This window comes from Hypanus sabinus, chromosome 6, assembly GCF_030144855.1.
Source record: "Hypanus sabinus isolate sHypSab1 chromosome 6, sHypSab1.hap1, whole genome shotgun sequence".
In the NCBI taxonomy this organism is placed as follows: Eukaryota; Metazoa; Chordata; class Chondrichthyes; order Myliobatiformes; family Dasyatidae; genus Hypanus; species Hypanus sabinus.
This window is the reverse complement of record NC_082711.1, coordinates 111001985-111024270: the sequence shown is the minus strand read 5'-3', so window position 1 is coordinate 111024270 and position 22286 is coordinate 111001985. Positions and strand designations below refer to the sequence as shown.

Sequence of the window (22286 nt, the reverse complement as noted above, 5' to 3'; positions counted from 1 at the left end):
CCATGGTATTCCAGACATCGGTCCATTCACAGCCCGGTGGATGAGTGAGGAGGCCCTCGTATTCCAGACAAGGGACCATTCACAGCCCTGGTGATGAGTGAGGAGGCCCTGCTATTCCAGACATGGGTCCATTCCCAGCCCAGTGGATGAGTGAGGAGGGCCTGGTATTCCAGACATGGGTCCATTCCCAGCCCAGTGGATGAGTGAGGAAGCCCTGGTATTCCAGACGTTGGTCCAGTCACAGCCAAGTGGATGAGTGAGGAGGCCCTCGTATTCCAGACATTGGTCCATGCACAACTTAGTGGATGAGAGAGGAGGCCCTGGTATTTCATACGTCAGTCCATTCACAGCACTGTTGATGAATGAGGAGGCCCTGCTATTCCAGACTTCGGTCCATTCACTGCCCAGTGGATGAGTGAGGAGGCCCTGGTATTCCAGACGAGGGTCCATTCACAGCCCAGTGGATGAGTGTGGAGGACCTAGTATTCCAGACATGGGTCCATTCACAGCCCAGTGGATGAGTGAGGAGGCCCTGGTATTCCAGACGAGGGTCCATTCACAGCCCAGTGCATGAGTGAGGAGGACCTAGTATTCCAGACATGGGTCCACTCACAGCCCAGTGGATGAGTGAGGAGGACCTGGTATTCCAGATATGGGTCCACTCCCAGCCCAGTGAAATAACAGTGCATACATCCCTGAATGTGGAGTCTCATGTAGATAGGGTGGTGAAAAAGGCTTTTGGAACGCTGGCCTTTATAAATCAAAGCATTGAGTACAGATGTTGGGATGTAATGCTAAAGTTGTACAACGCATTGTTAAGGCCAAATTTGGAATATTGTGTGCAGTTCTGGTCACCGAATTATAGGAAAGATATCAATAAATTAGAGAGAGTGCCGAAATGATTTACTAGGATGTTACCTGGTTTTCCGCACTTAAGTTACAGAGAAAGGTTGAACAAGTTAGGTCTCTATTCATTGGAGCGTAGAATGTTGAGGGGGGATTTGATCGAGGTATTTAAAATTTTGTGAGGGATTGATCGATTTGATGTGAATAGGCTGTTTCCATTGAGAGTAGGGGAGATTGAAACGAGAGGACATGATTTGAGAGTTAGGGGACAGAAGTTTAAGGGAAACACAAGGTGGTATTTCTTTACTCAGAGTGTGATAGCTGTGTGGAATGAGCTTCCTGTAGAAGTAGTAGATGCCAGTTCAGTTGTGTCATTTAAGGTAACGTTGGATAGGTATATGGACAGGAAAGGAGTGGAGGGTTTTGGGCTGAGTGTGTGTAGGTGGATGTAGTTGACATTAAGTGTTCGGCACAGACTCGGAGGGTCGAGATGGCCTGTTTCCGTGCTGTGATTGTTATATGGTTATATGTATTCCAGACATGGGTCCATTCCCAGCCCAGTGGATGATTGAGGAGGCCCTGGTATTCCAGGCATGGGTCCATTCACAGCCCAGTGGATGAGTGAATAGGGCAGTGTTCTTTCAGGGACTTGTCCACTTCTTTCTACCAGAGAAGTGCACTGGCCCAGCTATTGCAGAGCCAAGCCCATTTGCATTCTAGGGGATAAGTTTACTGGCCCACTTACGGAGAGTTTGGCCCGGCCCATTCTACAAGGTGAGTGTCCAGGCAGAGGTAGACTTGTAGATCTGCCCATTTCCACCCTTGTGGATGTGCACTGCCCCATACACATGGAGAGCTGCCCGTAGCTGGTGTGTGTGCAGACACAGATACACTCAGAGAGCTGTCCATCCCCACTCAGCCGTTTGTACAGACAGAGGTACACCTGTACACCTATCCATCCACCCTCAGCATTTAGAGAAGGACTGTTGAGATGGGAAACTGCTTTTCCCAGGCTGCAAGACCACTGAACCTCCTGCCACCACGCATGTCTGATCACGTACGAAATACCAAGAGTGTTGTACTGATTACATTTTCGCCTGCGGTGTAAATACTCTCTATGCTCAACTGTTAATTTTCTGGAACATTTTTTATCATTTGTTAATTTATCTGTGGTAACGTTACTTTGTGAGTTGCGTGTGAGTTATCTGTACTGTGTTGTGCACTTTGGCGCAGAAGAACATTGTTTTGTTTGGCGTTATACATGTGCGCAGTGGAATGGCAATAAACCTGAACTTGGAGGGAAGAGAGAAAGTCCAAGATGGTTGGGGTCTTTGATTATTCTGGCTGCTGCATCGTGGCAGTGAGAAGTGCACACAGGATCCGTGGAGAGGACGTTCTTTGCCCCGACTTGCTTCGCTGTGACTGTGATCAGCCTCTTTAAAGGTCTCATGGTGTCCCGGAGTTCAGAGTTCAATTCTGGTAAGTCGTGAACTGGGAGGTTTTCTCTCGGTACTCCGGTTTTTCTTCCACAGTCCAAAGGCATGGCGGCTGGTAGGTTAACCGCTCATTGTAAATTGTCTCATGATTAGGCCAGGGTTAAATTGGGGGTTGCAGGCGGTGTGGCTCATAGGACTGGGAGGGCCTATTCTGTGGTGCTTTGCTATAATAAATGGTGGTTAATATTAGACCCAGTCGCACTTGGTGATCTGTCCATCCCCTCACTGATCTGAGCAGCAAGGACTGAGAGTAACACATCACGTCCATATCCGATCCTGCACTTCCCCCCTCGCACAGGAAGTGTCACTGGCTGCCGTGGTTATTGCTTCAGCTCGACTCGATAAAATCAGCGGAAAGTCTGATGCAAGTCATGACTCCAGCCTTTCTCCACCGTGCCGAATGCACACAGAGGACACGGAGCACGCACCAGGGTAAGGATGGCTCCTGACGGCCTCACGACCAATGGTGGAACACGCACAGAGACTGCCCTTCTGCCCTGAGTACAGAGGCTGTGGCACGTCTCTGCTTAAGCAGCAGTGGTGGTGTGAGTCAGTGGATTGTGTTTGCTGAGTGTTTGAGTTTGCCACATTCATCGTGAGTGGCTGCTTCCCATTTGCACACTCCCAGCAGGTTAACTGGGTGTGCAATTGCTGAATAGCTCAGTGTAGAGTGTAGAGTGCGTGTGTGTGTGTGTGTGTGTGTGTGTGTGTGTGTGTGTGTGTGTGTGTGTGTGTGTGCGTGTGTGTGCGTGTGCGTGTGTGTGCGTGTGCGTGTGTGTGTGCATGAGAGAGAGCATGAGTGTAGATCTGTGTGCACGTGTGTGTGTGTGAGAGGGAGAGCATCAGTGCAGATATGTGTGTGAGAGAGCACGACTGTAGATCTGTGTGTGTGTGTGTGTGTGTGTGTGTGTGTGTGTGCGCGCGCGTGTGTGCCTGTTGGTGATTCCTGTTGTGGAGCCTGTTGGTGATTCCTGTTGTGGGACCTGTTGGTGATTCCTGCTGTTGGGTCTGTTGGTGATTCCTGTTGTGTGCCTGTTGTTGGGGCCTGTTGGTGATTCCTGTTATTGGGTCTGTTGGTGATTCTGGTTGTTGGGTCTGTTGGTGATTCCTATTGTGGGGCCTGTTGGTGATTCCTGTTGTGGGATCATGTTGGTTATTCCTGTTATTGGACCTGTTGGTGATTCCTGTTGTTGGACCTGTTGGTGATTCCTGTTGTTGGGTCTGTTGGTGATTCCTGTTGTTGGGCCTGTTGATGATTCCTGTTGTTGGGGCCTGTTGGTGATTCCTGTTGTTGGGGTTTGTTGGTGTTCCTGTTGTTGGGGCTTGTTGGTGATTCCAGTTGTTGGAGCCTGCAGGTGTTCCTGTTGTTGGGTCTGTTGGTGTTTCTGTTGTTGGTTCTGTTGGTGATTCCAGTTGTTGGAGCCTGTTGGTGTTCCTGTTGTTGGGTCTGTTGGTGATTCCTGTTGTTGGAAACTGTGGGTGATTCCTGTTGTTGGGGCCTGTTGGTGATTCCTGTTGTTGGGTCTGTTGGTGATTCCTGTTGTTGGGCCTGTTGATGATTCCTGTTGTTGGGGCTTGTTGGTGATTCCTGTTGTTGGTTCTGTTGGTGATTCCTGTTGTTGGTTCTGTTGGTGATTCCTGTTGTTGGAGACTGTGGGTGATTCCTGTTGTTGGGGCCTGTTGGTGATTCCTGTTGTTGGGCCTGTGGGTGATTCCTGTTGTTGGAGACTGTTGGTGATTCCTGTTGTTGGGCCTGTTGGTGATTCCTGTTGTTGGAAACTGTGGGTGATTCCTGTTGTTGGGCCTGTTGGTGATTCCTGTTGTTGGAAACTGTGGGTGATTCCTGTTGTTGGGGCCTGTTGGTGATTCCTGTTAATTTCCGATACTTGGATCTGGTGTTGATACACTTCAGACCAAGTGGACTCTGTTGTTATTTCCTGTTTTTAATTGTCATTAATTTCAGGCATTGACTAACAGCAGCACATGATACAGTGTTGAAATTCATAACTGGAACCCTCTTATTGTGTATTCATCTCAAGACTGTGTTGAAAACAACTGGAATATGATAGCAGATTCTGCCATAACTTAACCTCTCATTTCCTCTCTCTAATATGGATGAAAACATACAACATGTATGCTGATGAAAATATGATATTAGGAAGAAGACTTACGTATGCTTAGAACTTAAGGCTGGTGATTTCTAGAAGCGACAATGTGCAGTGTCTGAGCAGGACACCATCAGTAAATGGTAGCACTACCTTCTGAGGTGTGTGGGGAGAAGCTTTTCCTAAAACATTGGGTGTGTGTCTTTAGGCTCCTGTACCTCCTCCTTGTTACTAGCTATGAGAAGAGCGAATGTCCTGGGTGATGGGGGTCCTTCACGGTGGATGCCTCCTTTTTGTGGCATTGCCTGTTGGTGTCCTTTCTCATCATTACTGCCGACATACAGTTCCATGTTGTAGACTGCGTCTCTGTTAGCTGAGCAGGGAGATCCCTCCTGCCCCACTGCTCCTACTCAGAACCGAACAAGAAGCCTGCAATTCAGGTTCTCAGCGTTAAAAGTATTTTTACAGTTTGTCTACTTTTGCTCATTGGTAGCTTGTCAATCTGTGTCTGTTTATGTATAGTGTTTCTTAAAATGTGATTGCTTTTTCTTTTCCCTATAAATGCTTGCAGAACGATGACTGTCAGGGTATACGCACTTGATAATAAACTTACCTTGAACTTTGAACACTTGTTCCCCACTAACCTATTTTTTCTCACTCACCCAACCCTCTGTCTGGATTCTAACACGCAGAGACAGCTGAGAGCGGGCAATCAACGCAAAAGCACATGTAACGTTTGCCTTCCCTGGAGCATCTGGGGAAAACCCCCGCGGTCAGAAGGGGTGCGTGCAAACTCCACGCGGGTAGCACCCGGGCATCCAGTACTGGAGGTATCGGCTCTTCCTGCGGTGCCACCGTGCTGCCAGTCTGAAGGAGCCAGTGCATTTGGCTTTGGAAAGGCCCCGCTGCTGTTTCTTAAATGTGATTCTGGAAGCTCATGCATCACCACTCCCAGCTTTGAGATCCAGGCATTTCCATGAGAAAGACTTCATCCCATTTCAAACCAGCAACTTCAAATTCAGAGTTCAAAGTAAATTCATTATCAAAGTACATCTATGAGGGGTGATTGATAAGTTCGTGGCCTAAGGTAGAGAGATGAGTTATTAACTTCAAACTTTCTGAACTTTCACTCAAAGATTTGAACTGCATGTGCATGTAATGACAGTTGTATAACTCATCTCCTTCCACCTTAGGCCATGAACTTATCAATCACCGATGCTGTGGACCACTTCTGGAGGACCAAGATCCGTATGCTCCACGACCACTGGACTAAGTGTGTAAATGTAGGAGGGGACTATGTTGAAAAATAAATGTGCTAGGTTGTCTAAAATTGACTCCTTCTACCTCAGGCCACGAACATATCAATCACCCCTCGTATGTCACCATATAAAACCCAGTGATTTGTTTTCTTGCGGCCAAAAAACAGAATAGAATCACAAAAGTCTGCACCCAAGATGATGGGCAACACCAAGGTGCAAAAGACAAAAAACTGTACAAATGTAAACGGAAAAAAAACAATAAATAGCAAGAACATGAGATGAAGAGTCCGTAGGTTGTGGGAACAGTTCAGTGATGGTGTGAGAGAAGGTCAGTGAAATTATCCCCTCTCATTCAACAGCCTGATGGTTCAGGGGTAAAAACTGGTGGTGTGGGTCCTGTACCTTCTTCCTCACCGCAGCAGCAAGAAGAGATGGTGGGTGCTGGTTTCCTGAAACAGCACTCCGTGCACTCACTTGTGATGGACTGGGCTGTATCCACTCCTCTTGGTAGGATTTTCCAGTCGAGGGCATTGGTGTTTCCATACCCAGGCCATGATACAACCACCCAATGTACTCTCCATTACACATCTATAGAAGTTTTCGATGTCGTGCCAAATCTTTGCAAACTCCTAAGGAAGTAGAAGTACTGCCTTGCTTTCTTTGTATGGACAATTATGTTCTGGCCCAGGACAAATTCTCTGAAATTATAACACTGAGGATTTAAACCTGACCCTCTCCACCTCTGATCCCCCGATGAGGGCTGGCTCATAGACCTCTGGTTTTCTCCTGCTGAAGTCGATAATCAGCTCCTTGGTATTGCTGACATTGAGTGTGAGGTTTGTGTTATGGCATCACTCGGTCATATCTTCAATCTCTCTCTTGTTTGCTGATTCGTCACTACCTTTGATTCAGACTGCAACAGTGGTGTCATCAGCAAACTTGAATGTGGCATTGCAGCTGTGCTTAGCCTCACAGACATGAGCGTAAAGAGAGTAGAGCAGGGGACTAAACACACAGACTTGTGATGCACATGTGCTAATGGACATCATGGAGGTGATGTTGTTGCCAATCTGAATTAACCAGGGTCTGCAAATGAGAAAATCGAGTGTTCGATTGCACAAAGAAGTATTGAGGTCAAGGCCTTGGAATTAATTAATTAGTCTTGAGGGGATGATAATTTTGAATACCAAGCTGCTTTCATTAAAGAGCATACCAATGTAGGCATCTTCGCTGTCCGGATGTTCAAAGGTCAAAGTAAATTTTTTTATCAGAATACATACATGTCACCACATACCTGAGATTCTTAATCCTGTGGGCATACTTAGCAAATTTACAGAACGGTAACTGTAAATAGGATCAATGAAAGAGCAAGATCATAGAAGACAACAAACTGTTGAAATGCAGCTATCAATAAATAGCAATTAATAACGAGAGCATGAAATAACTAGATAAAGAGCCCTTAAAGTGAGATCATTAGCTGTGGGAACATCTCAATAGATGGGTGGAGTTGTCCTCTTTTGTTCATGAGCCTGAGGTTGTGGGGTAGTAACTGTTCTTGAACCTGGTGGTGCAAATCCCGAGGCATCTGTACCTTATACGTGATGTCAGCCCTGAGAAAAGAGCATGGCCTGGGTGGTGAGGATCTTTGATGATGGATGCTGTTTTTCTACAACAGCATTTCACGTGGATGTGCTGACTGGTTGGGTGGGCTTTCTCATGAGGTACTGGGCTGAATCCACTACATTCTGTTCAAAGGCAGTGGTGTTCCCATACCAGGCCATCATGCAGCCAGCCAGCACAATTCTACAGAAGTTTGTCAAGGTTTTTGATGACATGCTGAACCTCTGCAGACTCCTGAGGTGCTGTTGTGCTTTCTTTGCAGTTATATTTACAGGGTATATGGTGGGTCTAGGAGAGGTTCTCTGAGATAGTGCTCCCCCCAGGAATTTAAAGTTACTGACCCTCTTTACCTCTAATGAGGACTGGCTCATGGACCTCTGGTTTCCCTCTCCTGAAATCTACAATCAGCTCCTTGGTCTTGCTGACACTGAGTGAGAGGTCGTTGTTATTACATCACTCAGTCAAGTTTTCAGTCTCCTTCCTATCTACTGATTCATCACCACTTTTGATATGGCCCACAACAGTGGTGCCATCAGTGGTGATACGGGATTGGAGCTGTGCTTGGTTCCAGAGCTGAGTGAAGAGCCAGTGAGATGGTATCTCCTGTGGACCTGTTGCTCTGGTAGGCAAATGGGAGCAGATCCAAGTTACTTCTCAGGCAGGAAGTTGATACATTTCATCACCAGCCTCTCAGAACACGTCATCAGAGCGGCTGTAAGTGCTGCTGGACGATAGTCATTGAAGCAAGTTACACACTCACAAAATGCTGGAGGAACTCAGCAAGCCAGGCAGCATCTGTGGAAAAAAGAACAGTCAACGTTTCGGGCTGAGACATCGACTGTACTTTTTTCCATAGATGTTGCCTCATCTGCTGAGTTCCTCCAGCAATTTGTGTGTGCCGCTCAGACTTCCAGAATCTGCAGGGTTTCTCTTGTTTGAGGCAGGTTAGTGTGTTCTTTTTAGGCATGGTATAATTGCAGCCTGCTTGCAACAGGAGGGCGCCTCAGACCTGGGTGTTTTCTAGACAATGGAAATAAATGTGATTCCCATTAATATCACCTTCTCTTTGAAGTCACCCTTCATGTTGATCAAATGCTCACACTTCCTCCTTTTTAAGTTTTGTGTCAAGCCCAAGAAGTCAAAGGCTCATGGAGTCACAGAGAACACATTTTCAAGGTCTCCACAGTTCAGTATTGCATACCTTTTATTATTTGTACCATCTGTCTTCTTTTCCACATTGACTGCTTCTCAGTCTTCGTGTGTGTGTAGATTTTCATAAATTCTCCTGCATCTTTTCATTTTCATGTAAATCCCTGCAAGAAAATGAATCTCAGGGTTGTATATGTAGCTGGATAATAAATTTACTTTGAACGTTGAAGCTATGTAGCAGATTTTGTCGATCCAGGACTACTATGGAGAAGGCTCTGTCATAATGTTGGAGTCACGGAGTCACACCGCACTACAGCACAGAAAAAAGCCCGTTGACCCATGTTGGCCGTGCTGAATTGTTATTCTGCGTGTACCATCGACCTGCACCCAGACTATAGTCCTCCATACCCCATGTCCTACATTTCTCTTAAATGCTGAAATTGAACCCACATCCACCACTTCCTCTGGCAGCTCTTCCCACACTCTCATAACCCTCCGAATGAAGAAGTTATTTATTTTTATAGAGATACAGTGTGGAATAGGCCCTTCCAGCCCAGAGAGCTGCGCCACTCGGCAACACATCTACTTTAACCCTAGCCTGATCACAGGACAACTCACAATGACTAACTGGTACATCTTTGGACTGTGGGAGGAAAGCAGAGTGTCTGCAGGAAACCCACGTGGTTCATGAGGAGAGCGTTCAAATTTCTTACAGGCAGCTCCAGAATTGAACTCTGAATTCTGGCACATCCCAAGCTGTAACCACTGTGCCACCGTGGTACCCACCTTTCATCCTTAACCCACGACCTCTAGTCCTAATCTTACAACAACCTCAATGGAAAAAAGCCCGTTTGCATTTATCCTATCCATACCTTTCTTAATTTTCTATATCTCTGCCTAAATTCCCTCATTCTCTGAAGCTTGAGAGAATAAAGTCCTAACCTATTCAACATTTCCCTGTCACTCAGGCCCTCCAGTCCCAGCAACAACCATTTAAATTTTCTTTGCATTCTTTCAACATTACTTACATCTTTCCTGTAGGTAGGTGACCAAAACTGCCCACAGTACTCCAAATTAGGCCTCAGTAATGTCTTATACAGCTTCAACATAACATCCCCAACTCCTGTACTCAGTACTTTGATTTATAAAGGCCAATGTGACAAAAGTTTCCTTTACGGCCTTATCTAACTATTATTGATTTATTCACTTGTTTGTTTTGTATTTGCTAAGATCGTCTTCTCTTGCATATTGGTTGTTTGTCTGTTTGTGTTAGTACTTTGAACTTTAACCTCTTGAAATTCGGCCTCAGCAGCATTCTGGAAATACTGTACTGTTGACCTGTACTGTAGGACTGAAATGGGACTTTGCCCTGGTGTGACCACAATAAATCAGCCCCCTGCCGCCACTTACACCACACAGATCCCATTTCTGCCCTTTTCCAGGTTCCACCTCTTACCCACACACTGAAAACGATTTACAGTGTGTCATTAACCCACCAACCTACACATCGTAGGGATCTCAGTGGAAACCGAAGCACCTAGAGGAAACTTACGCAGTCACAGAGGGAACGTACAATTTCCACGCATTCACAGAGCACCTGAGGACAGGAGTGAAACTGCGTCTCTGGCAGTGTGGGGCAGCAGCTCTCCCAGCTGTGTCACTGTGCTGTCATTTTGATTGGACAGATCTTGGCTGAGCACACTAGTAACTCAGTGGCCACTTCATTAGGTATACCTACACACCTGCCCGTTAATGCAAATCTCAGCCAATCGTGTGGCAACAACTCAATGCTTAAAAGCACGCAGACATGGTCAAGAGGTTCATTTGTTGTTCAGACCAAACATCAGAAATGTGATCTGAGTGACTTTGACAGTGGAATAATTGTTGGTGCCAGATGGGGTGGTTTGAGTATCTCCTGAGGTTTACACGTGTAGCAGTCACTAGAGTTTAACTAATGAGGTGGCCACTGAGTGTACATTTAATTAGCTAGTCACTCGTTGACATATTAGTGGGAAGTGTTTTTTTCTCTGGTGCTCGTTATTTAATCAGATTAACAATATGTATTGAATCATTCTGGTTCAGAATTGGCTCACCCATGGAAGGCACAGGGCGGTTGTAGATGGAGTACATTCTGCTTGTAATTTGGTGAGCAGTGGTGTTCCTCGTGGATCTGTTTTGGAACCCATGTTCTTTGTGACTTTTATGGACGAGGAAGTGTTAGGGTGGGTTGGTAAATTTGCAGATGACTTGAAGGTTGGTGGAGTTGTGGATACTGTAGAAGGTTGTCTTACTTACTGACTTACTTTATTGTCACCAAACAATTGATACTAGAGCGTACAATCACCACAGTGATATTTGTTTCCATTGTAGGCCGGAACAGGACTTTTATAGGATACCGATCTCGGTAGAGTTCAACCAAGAAAAGTGTGAAGTGATTCACTTCGGAAGGTCGAATTTGAAGGCTGAGTTCAAAGGCAGGATTATTTGCAGTGTGGAGGAACAGAGTGGGGTCCATGTCTAAAGGGTCCTCAAAGTTGCCACACAAGTTGAAAGGGTTGTTAAGAAAGTATAATATTTTCCTTAACATAATATTACTAATATCTTGGTAATATTACCAATAGTTTCCTTGGTTAATCACTCCTCAACATACTGCATGTATGGAAAGTGTTTTTCTCTCTTGAACCCATTATATAATTCAATTAATAATTTGTATTGAATCATACCCGATAGTCAGCACAGAATTAACTCCCTATCCTCGTCTCCCATGCAGGTAGGAAGAGGAAGACTGGTCTGATGGGATGGCGGATAACAGAAATGATACTCCCAAAGCCAGGAAGTTCACAGGGGTTGGTCGGAGGACAGCAAGACGTAGGAGGGGACTTCCCGAGTTCCAGGACCCAGAGCCCAAGGAGTACAAATGGGCGGAAAGGAGGAGCTCTGGAGAAAAGTTTATCATGGAGAAGGTCCATGAGTTCTTTCAGGAGTGCGGTGGGGACGAGAGGGGATTCATCACGCGGGAAGACATGAAGGTAAGAACTGTTCCCTCTCCGCTTTCCAGTTCCTACCTAGCATGTCACAGACATCTGGAGAACTTGAACACAGCTAATTAATTTAAACATCTGATTAACACAAAGAATGGGCATGCAAAATTATGTAACATGGAACGTAGAACAGTATAGCACAGTACAGGCCATTCGGCTTACAATGTTGATACTCACGTGAGCATGGTACCCAAAATGATGGCTGTAGTGCTTTGGTGTCTTGTGTTTGTTTATTTTCAGTCAATTCAGTACATATATATTTTATTCCATATCTGTATTTTAAACTCTACTTTTCTATAATTCTTTATTTTTTATAACTCTTGAATGTTGTTTGTAGCATGTCTAACCTGACCAACTCACCACAGCTCAGTGTTACAGTGTGATTGACAGCTACAACTTCCATGCTTTTCAGTGATATTCACGGGGATATCGGGACCATAGACACTCAGTGGCCACTTTATTAAGTACACCTGTACACCAGCTCGTTAAGGCAAATATCTAATCAGCCAATCACGTGGCAGCAACTCAATGATTAATAGAATGTACATTTGTAGAATAGACATGGTTAAGAGGTTCGGCTGTTGTTCAGAGTAAACATTAGGATAGGGAAGAAATGTGACCTAAGTGATTTTCACAACAGAATGATTGTTGGTGCCAGACAGGGTGGTTTGAGTATCTCAGACACTGCCAATCTCCTGGAGTTTTCATGCACAGGAAGGCAACAGAAACATGAATAACCATACATTACAACAGTGGTGTACAGAAAAGCATCACTGAATGCCCAACATGTTGAACCTTGAAGTGGATGGGCTACAGAAGCAGGAGTCCATGGCCACTTTAATAGGTACAAGTTAAATGACTCCATTTGGATGCAGATCAATGGGAGCAGACAGATCAATGTGACCAGACAGATCAATGGGACCAGACAGATCAATGTGACCGGACAGATCAATGTGACCAGACAGATCAATGGGACCAGACAGATCAATGGGACCAGACAGATCAATGCAACCAGACAGATCAATGTGACCAGACAGATCAATGTGACCAGACAGATCAATGCAACCAGACAGATCAATGTGACCAGACAGATCAATTTGACCAGACAGATCAATGGGACCAGACAGATCAATGTGACCAGACAGATCAATGTGACCAGGCAGATCAATGGGACCAGACAGATCAATGTGACCGGACAGATCAATGGGACCAGATAGATCAATGTAACCAGACAGATCAATGGGACCAGACAGATCAATGTGACCAGGCAGATCAATGGGACCAGACAGATCAATGTGACCAGACAGAGCAATGGGACAAGACAGATCAATGTGACCAGACAGATCAATGGGACCAGACAGATCAATGTGACCGGACAGATCAATGGGACCAGATAGATCAATGTAACCAGACAGATCAATGGGACCAGACAGATCAATGTGACCAGGCAGATCAATGGGACCAGACAGATCAATGGGACCAGACAGATCAATGGGACCAGACAGATCAATGTGACCAGACAGATCAATGGGACCAGACAGATCAATGTGACCAGACAGATCAATGTGACCAGACAGATCAATGGGATCAGACAGATCAATGGGACCAGACAGATCAATGGTAGCAGACAGATCAATGTGACCAGACAGATCAATGGGGCCAGACAGATCAATGTGACCAGACAGATCAATGGGACCAGACAGATCAATGGGACCAGACAGATCAATGGTAGCAGACAGATCAATGTGACCAGACAGATCAATGGGACCAGACTGATCAATGTGACCAGACAGATCAATGGGACAAGACAGGTCAATGTGACCAGACAGATCAATGGGCCCGGACAGATCAATGGGACCAGACAGATCAAAGTGACCAGACAGATCAATGTGACCAGACAGATCAATGGGATCAGACAGATCAATGGGACCAGACAGATCAATGGTAGCAGACAGATCAATGTGACCAGACAGATCAATGGGGCCAGACAGATCAATGTGACCAGACAGATCAATGGGACCAGACAGATCAATGGGACCAGACAGATCAATGGTAGCAGACAGATCAATGGGACAAGATAGATCAATGGGACCAGACAGATCAATGGGACCAGACAGATCAATGTGACCAGACAGATCAATGGGACCAGACAGATCAATGTGACCAGGCAGATCAATGGGACCAGATAGATCAATGGGACAAGATAGATCAATGGGACCAGACAGATCAATGTCACCAGGCAGATCAATGTGACCAGACAGATCAATGGGACCAGACAGATCAATGGGACCAAACAGATCAATGTCACCAGGCAGATCAATGTGACCAGACAGATCAATGGGACCGGACAGATCAATGGGACCAGACAGATCAATGTGACCAGATAGATCAATGGTGGCAGGCAAATCAATGGGACCAGACAGATCAATGGGACCAGATAGATCAATGTGACCAGACAGATCAATGGGACCATACAGATCAATGTGACCGAACTGATCAATGTGACCAGACAGATCAATTTGCCCAGACAGATCAATGTGACCAGACAGATCAATGTGACCAGACAGATCAATGGGACCAGACAGATCAATGTGACCAGACAGTTTTATGGGACCAGACAGATCAATGAGACCAGACTGATCAATGTGACTGGACAGATCAATGTGACCGGGCAGATCAATGGGACCAGACAGATCAATGTGACCAGACAGATCAATGGGACCAGACAGATCAATGGGACTGGACAGATCGATGTGACCAGGCAGATCAATGGGACCAGACAGATCAATGTGACCAGACAGATCAATGGGACCAGATAGATCAATGTGACCAGACAGATCAATGTGACCAGAAAGATCAATGCAACCAGACAGATCAATGGGACCAGACAGATCAATGTGACCAGGCAGATCAATGGGACCAGAGTGATCAATGTGACCGGACAGATCAATTTGACCAGACAGATCAATGGGACCAGACAGATCAATGTGACCAGACAGATCAATGGGACCAGACAGATTAATGTGACCAGAAAGATCAATGCAACCAGACAGATCAATTGGACCAGACAGATCAATGTGACCAGACAGATCAATGTGACCAGACAGATCAATGGGACCAGACAGATCAATGTGACCAGACAGATCTATGGGACCAGACAGATCAATGTGTCCAGACAGATCAATGGGACCAGACAGATCAATGGGACTGGACAGATCGATGTGACCAGGCAGATCAATGGGACCAGACAGATCAATGTGACCAGACAGATCAATGGGACCAGATAGATCAATGTGACCAGACAGATCAATGTGACCAGAAAGATCAATGCAACCAGACAGATCAATGGGACCAGACAGATCAATGTGACCAGGCAGATCAATGGGACCAGAGTGATCAATGTGTCCGGACAGATCAATTTGACCAGACAGATCAATGGGACCAGACAGATCAATGCAACCAGACAGATCAATGGTAGCAGATAGATTAATGGGACCAGACAGATCAATGGGACCAGACAGATCAATGTGACCGGACAGATCAATGTGACCGGGCAGATCAATGGGACCAGACAGATCAATGTGACCGGACAGATCAATGTGACCGGACAGATCAATGTGACCAGACAGATCAATGGGACCAGACAGATCAATGTGACCAGACAGATCAATGTGACCAGACAGATCAATGCAACCAGACAGATCAATGTGACCAGACAGATCAATGGGACCAGACAGATCAATGTGACCAGACAGATCAATGTGACCAGACAGATCAATGGGACCAGAGTGATCAATGTGACCAGGCAGATCAATGGGACCAGAGTGATCAATGTGACCGGACAGATCAATTTGACCAGACAGATCAATGGGACCAGACAGATCAATGTGACCAGACAGATCAATGGGACCAGACAGATTAATGTGACCAGAAAGATCAATGCAACCAGACAGATCAATTGGACCAGACAGATCAATGTGACCAGACAGATCAATGTGACCAGACAGATCAATGGGACCAGACAGATCAATGTGACCAGACAGATCTATGGGACCAGACAGATCAATGTGACCAGACAGATCAATGGGACCAGACAGATCAATGGGACTGGACAGATCGATGTGACCAGGCAGATCAATGGGACCAGACAGATCAATGTGACCAGACAGATCAATGGGACCAGATAGATCAATGTGACCAGACAGATCAATGTGACCAGAAAGATCAATGCAACCAGACAGATCAATGGGACCAGACAGATCAATGTGACCAGGCAGATCAAAGGGACCAGAGTGATCAATGTGTCCGGACAGATCAATTTGACCAGACAGATCAATGGGACCAGACAGATCAATGTGACCAGACAGATCTATGGGACCAGACAGATCAATGTGACCAGACAGATCAATGCAACCAGACAGATCAATGGTAGCAGATAGATTAATGGGACCAGACAGATCAATGGGACCAGACAGATCAATGTGACCGGACAGATCAATGTGACCGGGCAGATCAATGGGACCAGACAGATCAATGTGACCGGACAGATCAATGTGACCGGACAGGTCAATGTGACCAGACAGATCAATGGGACCAGACAGATCAATGTGACCAGACAGATCAATGTGACCAGACAGATCAATGCAACCAGACAGATCAATGTGACCAGACAGATCAATGGGACCAGACAGATCAATGTGACCAGACAGATCAATGTGACCAGACAGATCAATGGGACCAGAGTGATCAATGTGACCAGGCAGATCAATGGGACCAGACAGATCAATGTGACCAGGCAGATCAATGTGACCAGACAGATCAATGGGACCAGACAGATCAATGGGACCAGATAGATCAATGGGACAAGATAGATCAATGGGACCAGACAGATCAATGTCACCAGGCAGATCAATGTGACCAGGCAGATCAATGTGACCAGACAGATCAATGGGACCGGACAGATCAATGGGACCAGACAGATCAATGTGACCAGATAGATCAATGGTGGCAGGCAAATCAATGGGACCAGACAGATCAATGGGACCAGATAGATCAATGTGACCAGACAGATCAATGGGACCATACAGATCAATGTGACCGAACTGATCAATGTGACCAGACAGATCAATTTGCCCAGACAGATCAATGTGACCAGACAGATCAATGTGACCAGACAGATCAATGGGACCAGACAGATCAATGTGACCAGACAGTTTTATGGGACCAGACAGATCAATGAGACCAGACTGATCAATGTGACTGGACAGATCAATGTGTCCGGGCAGATCAATGGGACCAGACAGATCAATGTGACCAGACAGATCAATGGGACCAGACAGATCAATGGGACTGGACAGATCGATGTGACCAGGCAGATCAATGGGACCAGACAGATCAATGTGACCAGACAGATCAATGGGACCAGATAGATCAATGTGACCAGACAGATCAATGTGACCAGAAAGATCAATGCAACCAGACAGATCAATGGGACCAGACAGATCAATGTGACCAGGCAGATCAATGGGACCAGAGTGATCAATGTGACCGGACAGATCAATTTGACCAGACAGATCAATGGGACCAGACAGATCAATGTGACCAGACAGATCTATGGGACCAGACAGATCAATGCAACCAGACAGATCAATGGTAGCAGATAGATTAATGGGACCAGACAGATCAATGTGACCAGACAGATTAATGGGACCAGACAGATCAATGGGACCACACAGATCAATGGTAGTAGACAGATCAATGGGACCAGACAGATCAATGTGACCAGGCAGATCAATGTGACCAGACAGATCAATGGGACCAGATAGATCAATGGGACCAGACAGATCAATGTCACCAGGAAGATCAATGCGAACAGACAGATCAATGGGACCAGACAGATCAATGGGAACAGACAGATCAATGGTAGTAGACAGATCAATGGGACCAGACAGATCAATGTGACCAGACAGATCAATGGGACCAGACAGATCAATGTGACCAGAAAGATCAATGCAACCAGACAGATCAATGTGACCAGACAGATCAATGCAACCAGACAGATCAATGGTAGCAGATAGATTAATGGGACCAGACATATCAATGGGACCAGACAGATCAATGGTAGTAGACAGATCAATGGGACCAGACAGATCAATGTGACCAGACAGATCAATGGGAGCAGACTGATCAATGTGACCAGACAGATCAATGGGACAAGACAGGTCAATGTGACCAGACAGATCAATGGGACCGGACAGATCAATGGGACCAGACAGATCAAAGTGACCGGACAGATCAATGTGACCGGACAGATCAATGTGACCGGGCAGATCAATGGGACCAGACAGATCAATGTGACCAGACAGATCAATGGGACCAGACAGATCAATGGGACCAGACAGATCAATGGTAGTAGACAGATCAATGGGACCAGACAGATCAATGTGACCAGACAGATCAATGGGACCAGACAGATCAATGTGACCAGAAAGATCAATGCAACCAGACAGATCAATGTGACCAGACAGATCAATGCAACCAGACAGATCAATGGTAGCAGATAGATTAATGGGACCAGACATATCAATGGGACCAGACAGATCAATGGTAGTAGACAGATCAATGGGACCAGACAGATCAATGTGACCAGACAGATCAATGGGAGCAGACTGATCAATGTGACCAGACAGATCAATGGGACAAGACAGGTCAATGTGACCAGACAGATCAATGGGACCGGACAGATCAATGGGACCAGACAGATCAAAGTGACCGGACAGATCAATGTGACCGGACAGATCAATGTGACCGGGCAGATCAATGGGACCAGACAGATCAATGTGACCAGACAGATCAATGGGACCAGACAGATCAATGGGACCAGACAGATCAATGTGACCGGACAGATCAATGTGACCAGACAGATCAATGTGACCAGACAGATCAATGGGACCAGACAGATCAATGTGACCAGACAGATCAATGTGACCAGACAGATCAATGAAACCAGACAGATCAATGTGACCAGACAGATCAATGGGACCAGACAGATCAATGTGACCAGACAGATCAATGTGACCAGACAGATCAATGGGACCAGAGTGATCAATGTGACCAGACAGATCAATGGGACCAGACAGATCAATGTGACCAGGCAGATCAATGTGACCAGACAGATCAATGGGACCAGACAGATCAATGCAACCAGACAGATCAATGGTAGCAGATAGATCAATGGGACCAGACTGATTAATGTGACCAGACAGATTAATGGGACCAGACAGATCAATGGGACCAGACAGATCAATGGGACCAGACTGATCAATGTGACCAGACAGATCAATGGGACCAGACTGATCAATGGGACCAGAGAGATCAATGCGAACAGACAGATTAATGGGACCAGACAGATCAATGGGAACAGACAGATCAATGGTAGTACACAGATCAATGGGACCAGACAGATCAATGGTAGTAGACAGATCAATGGGACCAGACAGATCAATGTGACCAGGCAGATCAATGTGACCAGACAGATCAATGGGACCAGATAGATCAATGGGACCAGACAGATCAATGTCACCAGGAAGATCAATGCGAACAGACAGATCAATGGGACCAGACAGATCAATGGGACTGGACAGATCGATGTGACCAGGCAGATCAATGGGACCAGACAGATCAATGTGACCAGACAGATCAATGGGACTAGATAGATCAATGTGACCAGACAGATCAATGTGACCAGACAGATCAATGGGACCAGACAGATCAATGTGACCACACAGATCAATGTGACCAGACAGATCAATGGGACCAGTCAGATCAATGGGACCAGACAGATCAATGGTAGCAGACAGATCAATGTGACCAGACAGATCAATGGGACCAGACAGATCAATGTGACCAGACAGATCAATGGGACCAGTCAGATCAATGGGACCAGACAGATCAATGGTAGCAGACAGATCAATGTGACCAGACAGATCAATGGGACCAGACAGATCAATGTGACCAGACAGATCAATGGGACCAGACAGATCAATGGGACCAGACAGATCAATGGGACCAGACAGATCAATGGGACCAGACTGATCAATGTGACCAGACAGATCAATGGGACCAGACTGATCAATGGGACCAGAGAGATCAATGCGAACAGACAGATTAATGGGACCAGACAGATCAATGGGAACAGACAGATCAATGGTAGTACACAGATCAATGGGACCAGACAGATCAATGGTAGTAGACAGATCAATGGGACCAGACAGATCAATGTGACCAGGCAGATCAATGTGACCAGACAGATCAATGGGACCAGATAGATCAATGGGACCAGACAGATCAATGTCACCAGGAAGATCAATGCGAACAGACAGATCAATGGGACCAGACAGATCAATGGGACTGGACAGATCGATGTGACCAGGCAGATCAATGGGACCAGACAGATCAATGTGACCAGACAGATCAATGGGACTAGATAGATCAATGTGACCAGACAGATCAATGTGACCAGACAGATCAATGGGACCAGACAGATCAATGTGACCACACAGATCAATGTGACCAGACAGATCAATGGGACCAGTCAGATCAATGGGACCAGACAGATCAATGGTAGCAGACAGATCAATGTGACCAGACAGATCAATGGGACCAGACAGATCAATGTGACCAGACAGATCAATGGGACCAGACAGATCAATGGGACCAGACAGATCAATGGTAGCAGACAGATCAATGTGACCAGACAGATCAATGGGACCAGACTGATCAATGTGACCAGACAGATCAATGGGACAAGACAGGTCAATGTGACCAGACAGATCAATGGGACCGGACAGATCAATGGGACCAGACAGATCAAAGTGACCGGACAGATCAATGTGACCGGACAGATCAATGTGACCGGGCAGATCAATGGGACCAGACAGATCAATGTGACCAGACAGATCAATGGGACCAGACAGATCAATGGGACCAGACAGATCAATGTGACCGGACAGATCAATGTGACCGGACAGATCAATGTGACCAGACAGATCAATGGGACCAGACAGATCAATGTGACCAGACAGATCAATGTGACCAGACATATCAATGCAACCAGACAGATCAATGTGACCAGACAGATCAATGGGACCAGACAGATCAATGTGACCAGGCAGATCAATGTGACCAGACAGATCAATGGGACCAGACAGATCAATGTGACCAGGCAGATCAATGTGACCAGACAGATCAATGGGACCAGACAGATCAATGCAACCAGACAGATCAATGGTAGCAGATAGATCAATGGGACCAGACAGATTAATGTGACCAGACAGATTAATGGGACCAGACAGATCAATGGGACCAGACAGATCAATGGGACCAGACTGATCAATGTGACAAGACAGATCAATGGGACCTGACTGATCAATGGGACCAGAGAGATCAATGGGACTGCATAGATCAATGTGACCAGGCAGATCAATGGGACCGGACAGATCAATGTGACCAGACAGATCAATGTGACCAGACAGATCAATGTGACCAGACAGATCAATGGGACCAGACAGATCAATGTGACCAGACAGATCAATGGGACCAGACAGATCAATGGGACCGGATAGATCAATGTGACCAGATAGATCAATGTGACCAGACAGATCAATGTGACCAGACAGATCAATGGGACCAGTCAGATCAATGGGACCGGACAGATCAATGGACCAGGCAGATCAATGGGACCAGACAGATCAATGTGACCAGGCAGATCAATGTGACCAGACAGATCAACGGGACCAGACTGATCAATGTGACCAGACAGAACAATGGGACCAGACAGATCAATGTGACCAGACAGATCAATGGGACCAGACAGATCAATGTGACCAGGCAGATCAATGGGACCAGCTAGATCAATGGGACCAGATAGATCAATGGGACCAAACAGATCAATGTCACCAGGCAGATCAATGTGACCAGACAGATCAATGGGACCGGACAGATCAATGGGACCAGACAGATCAATGTGACCAGATAGATCAATGGTAGCAGGCAAATCAATGGGACCAGACAGATCAATGTGACCGAACTGATCAATGTGACCAGACAGATCAATTTGCCCAGACAGATCAATGTGACCAGACAGATCAATGTGACCAGACAGATCAATGGGACCAGACAGATCAATGTGACCAGACAGTTTTATGGGACCAGACAGATCAATGAGACCAGACTGATCAATGTGACTGGACAGATCAATGTGACCGGGCAGATCAATGGGACCAGACAGATCAATGTGACCAGACATATCAATGGGACCAGACAGATCAATGGGACTGGACAGATCGATGTAACCAAGCAGATCAATGGGACCAGACAGATCAATGTGACCAGACAGATCAATGGGACCAGATAGATCAATGTGACCAGACAGATCAATGTGACCAGAAAGATCAATGCAACCAGACAGATCAATGGGACCGGACAGATCAATGTGACCAGGCAGATCAATGGGACCAGAGTGATCAATGTGACCGGACAGATCAATTTGACCAGACAGATCAATGGGACCAGACAGATCAATGTGACCAGACAGATCTATGGGACCAGACAGATCAATGCAACCAGACAGATCAATGGTAGCAGATAGATTAATGGGACCAGACAGATCAATGTGACCAGACAGATTAATGGGACCAGACAGATCAATGGGACCACACAGATCAATGGTAGTAGACAGATCAATGGGACCAGACAGATCAATGTGACCAG

At 46.1% G+C, this 22286-nt stretch overlaps 1 protein-coding gene across 1 annotated transcript in view; it reads left to right on the top strand.

Moving 5' to 3' along the window:
* Positions 1-2674: 2674 nt before the first annotated feature.
* Positions 2675-22286, top strand: part of LOC132395186 (trichohyalin-like) — a 252206-nt gene continuing 232594 nt past the window's right edge. The window contains 2 exon segments of the mRNA XM_059971479.1: positions 2675-2774; positions 11246-11504. Coding sequence (XP_059827462.1) covers positions 11274-11504 — 231 coding nt within the window. The 5' untranslated portion in view covers positions 2675-2774; positions 11246-11273.